The sequence below is a fragment of the Nicotiana attenuata genome, unplaced genomic scaffold (assembly GCF_001879085.1).
Source record: "Nicotiana attenuata strain UT unplaced genomic scaffold, NIATTr2, whole genome shotgun sequence".
Lineage (NCBI taxonomy): Eukaryota > Viridiplantae > Streptophyta > Magnoliopsida > Solanales > Solanaceae > Nicotiana > Nicotiana attenuata.
Genome location: NW_017671360.1, coordinates 54,272 through 69,818, shown reverse-complemented (window position 1 = coordinate 69,818; position 15,547 = coordinate 54,272). Strand labels below are relative to the sequence as shown.

The following is a 15,547-nucleotide window of genomic DNA, read 5'->3' as shown; positions in this document are numbered from 1 at the left end:
ACTCTTTCATCCGGAACCTGTCCGGCAAAAACTGTTCCAGAATAACCACCCGATGACTGGGGGTTATCTCTACTACGCACAACCTCGTTTTTTTGGAACGTCTTCGACCTTCACGTACATCTCCAATATTGTGATTACAAGAAATTCCCGACATTCGTCAGGAGTCCTCATAAAATCACTCAAAGTTTCATCATCGTCGATGTTAAACTCCGAGTAAAAAGCAACCCCTTGCGGAGTGACGGAATACGGATATCTTCCGGTTACTTTAAGTATCACTGAACGTTTCCTCACACTCATTTTTTTTGCATAACAACGATATCAATGTATCGTACTCCATTGTAAGTGGCAATTTAACATGACACTTAGCAGGTAAACTGTAGCCCACAGAGTTATTCTCCATCACAACCTCACCCCCCAATATAATAAAACTCTTATCCTACGCTCTTCAGACATAATGAAAAACTGCTGGAGAATTTAACAACAATAGACGTTTCAACAAGAGTTAAATTTTTTTTGAATGAATTTGTATATGATTCTAACCTCTTTATATAGGAAATGGCTAGCCGGGAAGTTTTTATATATATATATATATAGCGCCAAACTAGTTGGCACTATACGCTTTTGAATTATTTCACTCAGAAATTATTGGTGGGACCAGAAAAAAAAAAGAGTATAGCGCCAGGTATTATGGCGCTATACCTGACAGTGTCAGCTTTTACTGTATAGCGCCACAATACCTGGCGCTATACTTAACGGTCCAGTTACTGTTAATATATAGCGCCAGGTATTGTGGCGTTATATATAAAAAAGTCACTCTTTTTTTAACACCTATTTGTGTAGTTTGAGTCAAAAAGAGCCACATTTTGGTTTCGGACCCTATTTCTCACTAGGCTTCTATCATTCCATATTAGCTAAAAGGGTAGGACACTTATTAAGTGGAAAATAGTTTGACAATGTCTATGAAATTTTTGTTGGGTTTGTTATTTAATAAATAATAACAAAAGAGGTGTGAATGGAAAATGGTGGGAAAAGAAATGGAGGGATGACCCGCGACCCGGTCCGGTCTAGCCCGTTTTATTTTTCCGGATTAATTTAAATTCGTTTTAAATTTCCCGCAAAAATTTCCAACAGCCATGGTTGTTCTGAAACAGTGTCACACCTGTTCCAACAGCCATGACTATTCTGAAAAGTTGCAAACCTCTTCAGAGGGTCACACCTGTTCCAACAGTCATGACTATTCTGAAAGGTTGCAAACCTCTTCAGAAACATCACCAAATTGGCTATAAATAGACCTTCAAATCCCAGAATATTTACTTACGAAATTTTCTGATTATCTTCTTCTTATTCTGCACTAAAATTCCAGTGTGTTTTGCTGCCATCGAGTGGTTCGCTGATCATCGGCGTTTTTGGTACCAACCCTCCGGTGAGTTAAATCGTTCAATCCTGGGAGGATATATTCCATAACCTCGGGTACTTGAGGGGAATAATTTCCTTAAGGACACACTGTGTATTCAGTGGGCTCGATTTGTTCCTTCAACGTTTCAAAAATTATTTTGAAGTTCGAATATTATTTTTCAGAATTGTTTCTACTAACTTTCTGTTTTATTTTTCAGAAAGATTACTGTTTTATTTACTTACAGCAATACAACTAAAAATCAATCTTAAGGAAATTATATTTATTATATTCTGTATTCTTGAATTTTACTATTCTGATTTGAAGATATAAAAACTTCATCAGGGTATTGAAATTCAGAAAACGATTTGAAGAACATACAAACTTCATCGTTTTTTCTGTAAAACAGTATATAAAAACCTTAGTTGTTTTTATTACGTACTGTTTATTGATTACAGTATTATTTACTGTTTTGGTTTTGCCATGAATTGATTTCTTCTGTTGTTGACAGTAAGAAATGGCAAATGAAAATGAAAATCCTTCTGCGACTGTTGGTGCAACGATGATAGCCTCGTCAAGCCGCACTGCTGTTCCTCCGGCTGAGAAACCGGGGAAATTTTCTGGAACCAACTTCAAAGGATGGCAGTAAAGGGTGTTCTTCTGGCTTACCACACTTGGTATGCAGAAATTCACTAGTGAAGAGCCTTCAGTGCCTGCTGCGGACATGCCGGATAATGAAAAGTTCATGGTTGTTGAGGCATGGAAGCAGGCAGATTTTCTTTGCAAAGGCTATATCTTAAGTGCTTTAGAAGATGACTTGTACAATGTGTACAATGCAATGAATACTTCGAATGAATTATGGGACGCACTTGAGAAGAAGTACAAGACAGAAGATGCATGCTTGAAGAAGTTCGTGGTTGTCAAGTTTCTAGACTATATAATGATAGACATCAAAACTGTGGGAACCCAAGTTCAGGAGCTTCAACTTATTTTTCACGACCTTATAGCTGAAGGTATGGTCGTGAATGAAGCATTTCAAGTAGCTGCTGTGATTGAAAAATTGCCTCCTTCGTGGAGAGATTTCAAGAACTATCTGAAGCACAAACGCAAAGAAATGAAGTTGGAAGATCTTGTGATACGTCTAAAGATCGAGGAAGACAACAAAACAGCCGAGAAGAAGTCTCGTGGAAATTCAAGATCATGGGAGCTAATATCGTTGAACCGACTGCTCCAAAAAGTAAGAAGAGGAAGAGGTCTTCTGGACAAACAAGGAGCAGAACAAAAAGAAATTCAAGGGTAGCTGCTACAATTGTGGAAAAGTCGGTCACAAAAGCCCAGATTGTCGTCTCTCGAAAAAGGATAAGAAGAAGGGACAAGCCAACATAGTGGAGAAGAATAATGAGATTGATGATCTTTGCGCATTGCTTTCGGAATGCAATTTAGTTGGAAATCCGAAGGAGTGGTGGATTGACTCTGGAGCCACTCGACATGTTTGTGCTGTCAAAGAAGCATTTGCGACTTACTCTACTGCTGGTCCGGAAGAAGAAATTTCCATGGGAAATAATGCAACAGCCAAGATTGAAGGTTATGGGAAGATATTCCTGAAGATGACTTCCGGCAAGGTGTTAACGCTCAACAACGTTCTTCATGTTCCTACTATTAGGAAGAATTTAGTTTCTACTTCTTTACTTGTAAAGAATGGATTCAAATGTGTATTTGTTTCTGATAAAGTTGTTGTAAGCAAGAACGAAATGTATGTTGGAAAAGGCTACCTCACGGAGGGCCTTTTCAAACTCAATGTAATGGTTGTTGACAGTATGAATAAAATTTCAGCTTCTTCTTATTTATTGGAGTCAAATGATTTATGGCATATTCGTTTAGGACATGTCAATTATAAAACCTTGCGGAAGTTAATTAATTTAGAAGTATTGCCTAAATTCGAGTGTAATAAATCCAAATGTCAAATATGTGTTGAATCTAAGTTTGTAAAACATCCTTATAAGTCTGTTGAAAGGAATTTAAATCCTTTAGACTTAATTCATACTGACATTTGCGATATGAAGTCGACACCATCTCGAGGTGGAAAAAAAGTATTTTATTACTTTTATTGACGATTACACTAGATATTGTTATGTTTATTTGCTTAATAGTAAGGATGAAGCAATTGAAACATTTAAGCAATACAAGAATGAAGTGGAGAATCAATTGAATAAAAAGATCAAAATGATTAGAAGTGATAGAGGTGGAGAATATGAATCTCTGTTTGCAGAAATATGTTCGGAATATGGAATTATCCATCAAACTACTGCACCTTACACAGCTCAATCCAACGGAATTGCGGAAAGGAAAAAACGGACATTAAAGAAAATGATGAATTCTTTATTAATAAGTTCTAATTACCGTAGAGTTTGTAGGGGGGAAGCTCTCCTTACAGCTAACCGAATACTCAACAGAGTACCCACAGCAAAACGCAATCTATTCCATATGAAAAATGGAAAGGAAGAAAACCCAACGTGAAATATTGCAAAGTGTGGGGGTGTCTAGCAAAGGTACAAGTTCCTTTACCTAAAAGGGTTAAAATCGGACCAAAAATAGTAGATTCTGTTTTCATTGGATATGCTACAAACGGTAAATCATGTCGGTTTTTGGTTCATAAATTCGATAATCCCGAGATTCATGTTAATACGGTAATGGAATCAGATGATGCTGAATTCTTTGAAAGCATCTATCCGTATAAAACTGAATGCGAGTCGTTAGGTGAAAGACCTAAACGACCTCGGGAAGAACCAAAAGAAAATACTCCAAGTATAGAAGATCCAAGGCATAGCAAACGTCAAAGAACACCTACTTCCTTTGGACCAGATTTTGTGACATTCTTGCTTGAAAATGAGCCTCAAACTTTTAAAGCAGCTATGCCGTCTTCTGATTCAGCATTTTGGAAAGAGGCAGTCAATAGTGAGATTCAATCAATTTTGGATAACCATACATGGGAATTGGTTGATCTTCCTCCAGGAAATAAGCCTTTAGGTTCGAAATGGATCTTTAAACGAAAAATTAAAGCTGGTGGCACTATTGACAAATATAAGGCAAGACTTGTTGTCAAAGGTAATAGACAAAAGGAAGGTCTTGATTACTTTGAGACTTACTCGTCAGTAACAAGGATAACATCTATTAGGGTGTTAGTGGCACTAGCGGCCGTGTATGGTCTTGAAATCCATCAAATGGATGTTAAAATAGCTTTCTTAAATGGAGAATTGGAGTAATAAATTTACATGGAACAACCTGAGGGTTTTGTGGTTTCCTGGTAAAGAAAAGAAAGTGTGCAAACTTGTTAAGTCGCTTTATGGACTTAAACAAGCACCCAAACAATGGCATACAAAATTTGACCAAACAATGTTAGCAAATGGATTTAAAATCAACGAGTATGATAAATGTGTTTACATTAAAAATACTCCAGGTCATGAAGTCATTGTTTGTTTATATGTTGATGACATGTTGATAATAAGCAAAAGTATGGCAGATATAAATGCTACAAAGCCCATGTTGGCTAGTAAATTCGACATGAAAGACTTAGGAGTTGCTGATGTGATCTTAGGAATCAGAATTCGCAAGACTTCACAAGGTCTAGCATTATCACAATCTCACTACATTGAAAAGGCACTTGACAAGTTCAAGTATTTGGATTTCAAAATTTCCAAGACTCCAATTGACGTGAGTTATGCACTTCAAATGAATGAAGGTGAAAGTGACTTACAACTGGACTATGCAAGAGTATTGGAAAGTTTGATGTATATCATGAATTGTACGCGACCAGATATAGCATGTGCTATTAGCAAACTGAGTCGGTTTACAAGTAATCCCAATCTAATACATTGGATGGTAATGAAACGAGTTTTGGGATATCTGAAACATACCCAAAATTATGCTTTGCATTATAACAAATATCCTTCCGTGATCGAGGGATATAGTGATGCAAATTGGATCACCGGATCATCTGAAGTTAAATCCACGAGTGGATATGTTTTCACAATTGGGGGTGGAGCAGTATCTTGGAAATCATCCAAACAAACGTGCATCGCCCGTTCTACAATGGAATCTGAATTCATAGCTTTAGATAAGGCCGGTGAGGAAGCTGAATGGCTCCGGAATTTCTTGAAAGATATTCCATTTTGGCCCAAACCTTTGGCACCTATATGTATACATTGTGATAGTCAAGCGGCAATAGGTAGGGCAGGAAGCGTTATGTATAACGGAAAATCTCGTCATACCCGACGGAGACACAATACCGTTAGACGTCTACTCTCTAGTGGTGATATCACAATTGACTACGTAAAGTCAAGAGATAACGTGTCAGATCCACTTACAAAAGGCCTATCTAGAGAGGCAGTTGAAAGATCATCAAAGGGAATGGGGTTAAAGGCCTAGGACAAGTCATCATGGCGGTAACTCTACCTAGCAGACTGGAGATCCCAAGAGCTAGGTTCAAAGAGATCAAACAAAGTTATGAATGACGGTTCAATATTGTCAACTAACTCAACCCATTCTCGTAATGAAGACAATGTTCAAAAACGAGGTAAAGCATTAAGGCTTTTTTGATGAGTCAATAAAGCTTAAAGCATTTTAATGATTTGCTAAGTCTGGCAGGATATGACCAGATAGTGTGTCTTTAGGATTACACGTTTAGGAATCACCTATGTGAGTGTGAAGTGTAAGCCACTTCAAGGAGACTGAAAGTAAAGGCACATTCTCTAAGCACTCATGAAACCAGGCGGTGTTCATGGATGAAACGAACACAACCGTGAGAACCATAGATGGTTAAGGATTGATTGTGTGACTTATGTTGTTCAGGTATACAACAAAGCTCGACGGTTCAAAGATATCAAATCTACCGATTGACCGAGTATATCCGATATAAGTTCACTACGGAAAGTTCAAAGGGAAACTTACTTATCCAGATGCAATCAATTCTTGTTTGTAAAACACACACACGTCCGTGCATTCCTTTAAGTTTATAGCCATTCCCCATTTTTGTGGGGGATTGTTGGGTTTGTTATTTAATAAATAATAACAAAAGAGGTGTGAATGGAAAATGGTGGGAAAAGAAATGGAGGGACGACCCGCGACCCGGTCCGGTCTAGCCCGTTTTTCTTTCCCGGATTAATTTAAATTCGTTTTAAATTTCCCGCAAAAATTTCCAACAGCCATGGCTGTTCTGAAATAGTGTCACACCTGTTCCAACATCCATGACTATTCTGAAAAGTTGCAAACCTCTTCAGAGGGTCACACCTGTTCCAACAACCATGACTGTTCTGAAAGGTTGCAAACCTCTTTAGAGGGTCACACCTGTTCCAACAGTCATGACTATTCTGAAAGGTTGCAAACCTCTTCAGAAACATCACCAAGTTGGCTATAAATAGACCTTCAAATACCAGAATATTTACTTACGAAATTTTCTTATTATCTTCTTCTTCTTCTGCACTAAAATTCCAGTGTGTTTTGCTGCCATCGAGTGGTTCGCTGATCATCGGCGTTTTTGGTACCAACACTCCGGTGAGTTAAATCGTTCTATCCTGGGAGGATATATTCCATAACCTCGGGTACTTGAGGGGAATAATTTCCTTAAGGACACACTGTGTATTCAGTGGGCTCGATTTGTTCTTTCAACGTTTCAAAAATTATTTTGAAGTTCGAATATTATTTTTCAGAATTGTTTCTGCTAACTTTCTGTTTTATTTTTCAGAAAGATTACTGTTTTATTTACTTACAACAATATAGATAAAAAATAATTTTTGCTTTTCTCATAGTTCAAAATGTAGAAAAAACAAGAAAGTGTATGCTAATGAAAAAGCAAAATGGTTTTTTTTTTTAAATATTTTAGTCGAATGAGCTGCGGCTTCATTCACTCTTTATTCAACAACATCAGCCTTTTATAGGCAATTACAGCAAAAATAAACATAACAATTGTAACTAATTACTAGACTCTAGGTAACAGAAAACAAATCTCCTAGATATTAGGTAAACAAACAAATAAATAATAACTAAAAATATCTATTCATCTTATCAAAAAAAAAAAAAAAAAAACTAAAAATATCTTTGACTTATTCTACTACTATTATTCAACCAACATAAAACCATACTAATGAATGTCAACTCCAGTCACGATCATTTAGTATGTGATTAGATGATATCTATGTTTACATAACTAATTAATTAACCAATGTCAATAGCAATGTTGTCTGACAAAATCTTATTACAACAAATTAAATAAAAGGAGTTTGACATGTTACATCACTAGGACGCAAGTCTGAATCAAGTTGACACTGTATATTGAATATTGGCTTTAATTCATCAGTATACACCACCTGAGGGTTAGAGGCTCTTGAAGTATCGAAGGGACAAAGAGTACTGAATTCCGTGGCAAAACTAGTTCCTCCAAATGTCGTTGAAAGCAACTCCTATTAAATCATTCACCACTAAGGGTCGTTTGGTAAAAGGTATAAGAAGGTATAGTGCTGGTATAAAAATTTAACACCACCTTAATATTTCGTTTGGTTAGCAAATCAGGTATAAGTTATCCCAGAATTAAAATTAACATCGGGATAACTTATACCTTATAGAGGGTGGGGTAATTAGAACCGGTATAACTTATACACTCTTGTTACAGATTATGCAATTGTCATATTTAATACAACATACCAAACAATGGATAAAAAACAATTCCAGCATAACTTATACCAGTATAACTTATCCCGGCATAAGCCGTATTCAAACCAAACGACCCCTAAATTAAAACTTAATACTACTACTAATTTTTAGTGCTTTTCTGTTAATTTGTTTATCTTGCTGGACACATTGGATTCCTTTTCTTCTTGTGTTTGAATAGGGGTAGGTACTTCTACTGCTATTGATTGAATTTTAGCACTTTCGCGTGCTAAAATTGGAATTTCCATATTTATAGAATGCATTCCTTCATTTTGAGGTGGTGATGCTTCAGCATCCACTGCATCCGATTCAATTCGTACTGTGAGCTCTTTGCTCTTTGCCCGCAGGAACGAGTACAATCCCACTATGATCAGAAACATGCCAATCAAGCTGCAAAAATGCTGAATATAATGAAAATAGGCAACTAAACATAACAAGAATAGCTAGTGCTTAGTTTTCACATTAAGTTTGAGTCTTGAATAAAATTTTAACTAGCGAATTAGAACACATAAGTTGAACATCAAAGATGACAATTTTACCTTCCGATACTGATTTCTTCACCAAGAAAGGCAGCTTCTGTGATAGCTATAAAAATCAAAGACAGAGGATTGAACATAGAGGGGTACGTTGGTCCTCTTCTTGTGACTGCCCATGATATCAGGCAAAATGTTGCTGCTGTTGCTAACGCTCCCTGCATTTTACATGCAACTATTAGTTTCTCTATTTTAGTATGTTTAAAAAAAAGTTTTTAAATCCAACATTTCCATTTGACACCCCTTATAAGAATGACATTGACATGTTTAAGACCCACCACAAGATTCTAAGGGCATTTTTGCTATGTGTTATATACACATTTATAGCATGTTTAGCCAACCTTCCCGAAGGTTAGAAGTGATTTTTTTTTCCCCTTTAAAAAAGTGCTTATTCTAGAGAGTAGAGGCGTTCGGCCAAACTTTTAGGAGAAAAATAAGTGGCTTTTGAGTTGAAGCAGAAGGTATCTTTCAAAAGCTGAAAAGAATTAACTTCTCTCCAAATTAAAGTAGAAGCAGAAGCAGAAGCTATTTTTAAGTTTCATCTTGGAAAAAATAGACTCAAAAACACTTTTTAAAACCTTGGTCAAATACTAATTACTGCACAAATATTAATAGCTAAACACAAATTGAAGTGACCCTCATGCCTATGGTAAACAATGCAATACGATAGGTTAGGGGTAGATAGTACACTTACTGAGTAAAAGATGGTAAGTAGCTGCAAATTTAATCCCAGCTTCCAAGAGGCCTTTCTTCTATCAATGCATACTCCAACAATTACGCTTTGGATAGTTGCAATTACGCATATAATAAATGTTGAAGAATATTTGTAGGGAAACACTTTAGACACCTTGGCCTGTTACATAAATTAAAAAGAGATAATATCATAAAATACTGTCCTATACGTAGATTTCGAGCTAAATTTATCTCAACAAAATTGCCTTATTAATATTTTACCTGTATAAGGAACCAACAACCATAAGACATGCAGCTACATATCAAGAAAATAGTTCCACGAATCATATTCGTATGATCCTTGGAACTATTTTCATGCTTGTTGTGATGACTGATATAGAACACTTTGCCTTTGTAGAGAGTAATAGTCAGTGCTCCAGCCAAGCACAACATTGCACCTATAAGTTTAACTTTACCAGCCTTGGTCTTCAGTCTTAGCTTTTCAACACTTCAACAAACAGAAGAAATATTAACAAAGACATAAATGAGCTCGAAATATTCCATGCCCTAATTAAACTGAATGCTATAGATGTGGAACTTCAATTAATTTCATACCGTAACACAGTTGAGAAGATAAAGGTTACTATTGGAATTAGATTGAGGAAGTTAGTAGCATATGTTGCAGTCGTGTCTCGGAGGCCATAATAGAAAAGTCCCATAGCCATAATGATCCTGTTACATTGCTATAAATTTATTAAAGAGCTATGCAAAAGTCAAAAGTGGACAATTAAAAGTGAACGGAGGGAGTACTAATTAATCATGCAAATTAAACACTTGCAGATTGTAAGTTTTACAATGCTTAAGTATCACATGGAGTTGTTTCAGTAATATATGGCAGCAATGAATTTTGGTATTAATGTGTTTCAAACTAAGAAACATCCAGAAAATAATAAAAAAAATACAGAAGGAATACTGACTATAATTAGGAAGGATATTTTAGAGCAATATAAGTTGGTTACATTTATGTACCAACAAATAACTTGTGGATAACAATAGCTTGCCAGCTTTGGCAACAAGGTACTAATTGGTATCAATTTGCAGGTTTAAATCTACCTAGGAACGGATCCCCTATCTGAATCAAAGTGTACTAATAATGACATGTGACAATTAACTTTCCAGTTTGGCCATAAAATTTGGGAGTTTTTTTTTCAAATTTTGCTTACAATATCTGTTTTATTTATAGATTTTAATCTTTTTTTGGCAGATTTTGAAAACAAAATCTTCAAATCCCAAAAACTGCTCTAGATAGTAGTTTTTGGAGTTTTTTAACTCACAAAACTTCAAATTCTTTTCAAGAAAAATACATGTCGATCCAAACACAATTTCAACTTTCAAAAATCATTTTTCATCTCATCTTCAAACACTTATTTTTTCAAATTTCAAACAAATCTATGTCCAAACGCTAGGTTATTTAAAAAACTTCAGATAATCTTGTAGCAGAGGAAACAGTTGAGAAATTTCCTAAAGTTTCCTCCTATTTATTTTTAAAAGGACTGGACATAGCTTTCTCGTTCCTGTTTTCATTACCTTTTTTTCTTTTTGGAAGACTAATACCAATCATGTTAGAGAGAAGCGAAGCAAGCTAGCTAACACCACTTATGGTAGTTTAATGATTATCCAAAGGCAATAAGAAGGCTTTGATCGTTCAAATTGGAGACTTAAAATGATGCTTACCTGAATCCTAACCTAATCATAAAGATGGTCATTAATATCAAAAATCCCCCTGAGGTTACTGGCTACAAATCCTTGCCATAAATGGTGGCAACCAAATGTCTCTAATGCTATGCTTCTCAAGTCCTACATCAGTTGGTTTTACCAAATATGAAAGTTATCAAGTTAGGATAATACTTGAGGAGATGCTCGTTCGTTGTGACGTTGCATCAACACAGCTTTTCATGGGAATTTAGACATGGGTTTGTTAAATTAAATGCTCTTGATCATTATAATCATTCTAATTGATTGTAGTCATAAACAGATAGACATGGTAGGATTCCACATTAATGCAGTTTATTTTGAACATTCTGATTGATTACTGACATAAAATCACCAAATTGTGCACATAAAGACGCCGAATTGTATAGTAAGTGCTAATCTGTGGCCCAAAGAATCTAATGCAAAGCATGATTGATCCTTATATCAGAGGGCACAGCCAAAGGACATCATTGCATTGACAGCTACCAAGATGTATATGGTAATTATCGAAACAGCAGCTAGAAAAGTGAAAGTCTCTTGAAATGGATATCTATAAATAGGCGCGTCAAATGGACCAGGTAGACTGAATTTAGATGGATTAAAATGAGTTGAGTTAGACAGACCATCCGTCCTGAGATGGCCTAGATCAAAATGGACTGAACAAGACCTGTCCAATTCTTACCATGTTTTAATTTCTTCATCTGATTCTGTGTAATTACCAAGCAACACTAATAAACTTCTTTTCCTTTTAGTATGACTATATAGTATAACATATCAAATACTTTTACTATTTTAACATCTCAAGGGCTAATTTAATCTACATATTTAGTCCAAATCAGGCCATCTTTTAGATGCCGGGATTTCTAAAAATAGTTGTCTCAAATTATAAAGGCTAATAAACTTGAAAATGAAATATAAAAGTTACTCCTTCCGTCTCAAATTATCTGTCGTGATTTCTAGAAATAGTTGTCTCAAATTATTTGTCATTTTAAAAGTTCAAGACAAACTTAATTATTTTTTTCTATTTTATCTTTAGTACTCCCTCCAGTCCACAATAAGTGACCATCTTACCTTTGGCACACGCTTTAAGAAAATACAAACTCCTACAGAAAAAAAAAGATGTATCACTAAATTAACCTTAATTAATTGTTACCTTGACACATTGAAATATGTAAATAATGACAAATTTTGGAAAAATAAAATTAATTCCTTCTTGATTATATAAATGGACACTTATTTTGGAGCAAAATAAAAAGTAAAATGGTCACTTATTGTGGACTGGAGGGAGGAGTAATTGTTCTTGAAGACTACAAATACCTTAATTATGGAGTAATATTATGATTGTTTAAATACCAATAACACATGTAACTAAGGATAAGTTAGTCAAAAATACCTCCTAATCATTACTCCCTCCTGTCCATAACACTCCCTCCGGTCCATAATAAATGACCAATTTGCCTTTTTATTTTGGTCCAAAATAAGTGTCCATTTATATAATCAAGAAAAAATTCAATTTGTTTTTTCAAAATTACCCTTATGTATGTATCCCTAAAAAGTCTTTCACTTCTCACACTAAATTATGCTGCAATATTTAATTAAGGATAGTTTAGTCATACTAACTATTTTTGTCTAGAATTTAGTACTTCCTCCGTCTCATAATAAGTGTCGTGGTTACTAAAATTAGTTATCTCAAATTATTTGTCATTTTAATAGTTCAAGACAAAATTGATTATATTTTTGCTTTTTTACCCTTAATAATCAATTGCATTCATATTTAGTAAAAATATGGATAATGTCATTGATAGAGATGACACATAAATTGAGAAAATATTTAATAAGGGTAAAGTAGTCAAAAACTATTCTTTCTTAAGGGGCGTGCACAAGAGAATTACGACACATATTATGAGACGGCGGTAGTATTTCCTTAATGGGTGTGCCCAAGGCAAATTGGTCACTTATTATGGACCGGAGGGAGTAAGTGATTTTTTGGCTTTTGTCACACCCCTTAAAAAAATACTAACTCCTAGAGAAAAAAGGTATTTTTGACTAAATTATCCTTACTAAAAATTTGCATATTGTTAACGTTACACATTGGGATAGATAAATAAGGGTAAATTTTGGAAGAATAAAGTTTATTCCTTCTCGATTATGTAAAAGGGACACTTATTTTGGACCAAAAACAAAAGGCAAAAAAGTCACTTATTATGGATCGGAAGAATATCTTCTTAAGGGGCATAAAAACGAAAACACGACAGATAATTTAAAATTGAGAAAATAAAAATTAAAAAGACGTGCATTGATATTGAGGATTCATACAAATGACACTAACTTACTTGGTGATTGAAACATAAATGTTGGTGTCATAGAAATAACATATAGGCAGTCAATTTCAACAATATATAATAAATACTACGTGTTTCCGAAAATCAACCCAACTAATTCACAAGAAACTTGTTGATTTAATACAAAACATGAATGTCCATAGAACTAACCGACAGAGGACTACGTCTTAATGCATGTTTCATAAGTACTCTAAGTGCAAATCGACAAAGAATGATCTAGTGTTAAAGGATTATATGAGCAAGTCCACTATCTTAGAACTATTGAAGTGACTCGTATTAACACTTCGTGATTGCCTTCTCGTACATGCCCTCACTCTATTAGACTATTACTCCCGCCCCTATTTCAGTTTATGTGAACCTATTTCCCTTTTGGTCTGTTCTAAAAAGAATGATCCCTTTTTAAGTTTGGTAATAATTTAGCTTAAACTTACAATTCTACCCGTAATGAAAAACTTTTATAATCACACAAATACTCTGAACTCCTTTTTGACTTGTTTAAAACCACAAATTCTAAAAGTCTTTTTTTTTTTAAACGCCGTACCCAATCAAACAGATTTACATAAATTGGAGCGGAAGAAGCGAAACATAATATAAAAAAGAAATTCAGAAAAAAACTATTGTGATGAAAGGTGGCAGGAAATAGAACGACCCATTTGTCATTTTGCCATCATAAAAAGGCTCAAGTTCCCATGCATGGTTTGTTAAGCCTTATACACTAAAATTCTTGATACGAGAATTTATTCTTTTTTGAAACAAACAAGACTTACCCGGTTAATGCGATCATGAAAAGCCAGAAAAAAACGGACCATGTCACTTTCTTCAAGCTATCTCTACAAAATAAAAACACACAAAGAAAAAACGTAATCAGAAAAAGGATACATATATTAGAAAAAAATGGCATTAACTGTACTGAAAGTACTCATTAATTTTAAAGAGGAAAGAAAAAGGATGATAAAGATAACCTTTCCCAAATAAAAGCAAAAGGTGCGATACAAAGAGTGGCGACGACATGACGGTAAGCCATGAGTGCGAAAACAAAGGTCCCTTTACTTAATATCACCTTTGAAAGAAGTTGTAATCCAGTTGCTATTGCTTGAACTGTTAACATTCCTATCAATACATTTGATCTCTTTAACCTTTTCTTTATCTCCTCCATCTTCATTTCCTTCTTTAATTCTCTCTATTCCTTCTTGTAGACAAAATCTGCGTATATATATACAGAGAAAGAGAGAAAAAATTCACAATCTTTGGTATGGTCTCTTTTTTTGCTCCCCATGTTTCTTCTTGACATGGGGAATTAAAGGAACAGTTAATAACTAAAGTGAAGAAATAATAGGAGAGTGATCTCCTGGATCTCAGCTACGACTTGAATGTCGAGTTGGTTCTTTTTGTGAGAATCCTATATACATACGATTGAGTATAATTAATTAACTACGTTTTAATTGGTTCTCTCTCTCTTTTTACTTGGTGGATAAATGAGAATTGATAGGGAAAATCTCGGAAATGATTTTATAGTTACTGATATATATGCATTTTATTCGTAGCCACGTGCTGTGCAAGTCAAATTAACCAATTTTAATTACTATTGCCTTTCCAAATGAATAATAATAGGAATAACAGTTGACACTCCAATAAAGAGTCCTTTACGTTCTCTACTTTTACCATTGCATGTGTCCAGTTTGTACTCCCAACCAGAGTTGGATACGTTTCTTTTATGCAGATAGACAGCAAAGATGTGAAACAGAATTCTGGTAGAAGTTATATTCACAAATGAGACACAATTCTAAACACCAAACGTAATTAATGTCTTATAAAGAAGGGGGGCGGAGGGGGGGGGGGGGGGTGGTTTAGCCAACTGCATGCCTGTCCTTTTTTTTTTTTTTTGGTTTTCCAGCCGGTGTCCGGTATTTACATTGGGGCCCGACTAAATCCGGATTCGCGCCGGGAAGTCCCCATTAGGGGTAAAGCGCTCCCTAACAAAGGCGACTCCATACCCATGGGTTCGAACCCGAGACCTCTGGTTAAAGATGAATGAGTACTTACCACTCCACCACAACCGTTGTTGGTCTGCATGCCTGTCTATATATACCATAGTTAGTTCTATTGATTTTTTTAAAATATTTCACACATATCAAGAAATTCACCTTTTTAGT

The 15,547-nt window shown here is 35.1% G+C and overlaps 1 protein-coding gene across 1 annotated transcript; it reads right to left on the bottom strand.

The window, feature by feature from the left end:
- Positions 1 to 7,698: 7,698 nt before the first annotated feature.
- Positions 7,699 to 14,856, bottom strand: LOC109207785 (WAT1-related protein At5g64700-like). Its single transcript, XM_019370777.1, has 7 exons — positions 14,357 to 14,856; positions 14,162 to 14,224; positions 9,916 to 10,032; positions 9,583 to 9,808; positions 9,323 to 9,481; positions 8,635 to 8,786; positions 7,699 to 8,485 (listed from the first exon to the last, which is right to left on the bottom strand). Exons 1-7 carry the CDS (start codon positions 14,554 to 14,556, stop codon positions 8,206 to 8,208), a joined length of 1,197 nt encoding a protein of 398 aa, XP_019226322.1. The 5' UTR covers positions 14,557 to 14,856; the 3' UTR covers positions 7,699 to 8,205.
- Positions 14,857 to 15,547: the final 691 nt, after the last annotated feature.

What these genes read in the sequence shown, in the direction of transcription:
- LOC109207785 (XM_019370777.1), bottom strand. Translation starts at nt 14,556, where the DNA reads ATGAAGATGGAGGAGATAAAGAAAAGGTTAAAGAGATCAAATGTATTG. An exon ending in TTCATGATCGCATTAACCGG is followed by an intron (nt 10,033 to 14,161) that starts GTAAGTCTTGTT and finishes GCAATGTAACAG; the next exon opens with GATCATTATGGCTATGGGAC. An exon ending in GTTGTTGGTTCCTTATACAG is followed by an intron (nt 9,482 to 9,582) that starts GTAAAATATTAA and finishes TTTATGTAACAG; the next exon opens with GCCAAGGTGTCTAAAGTGTT.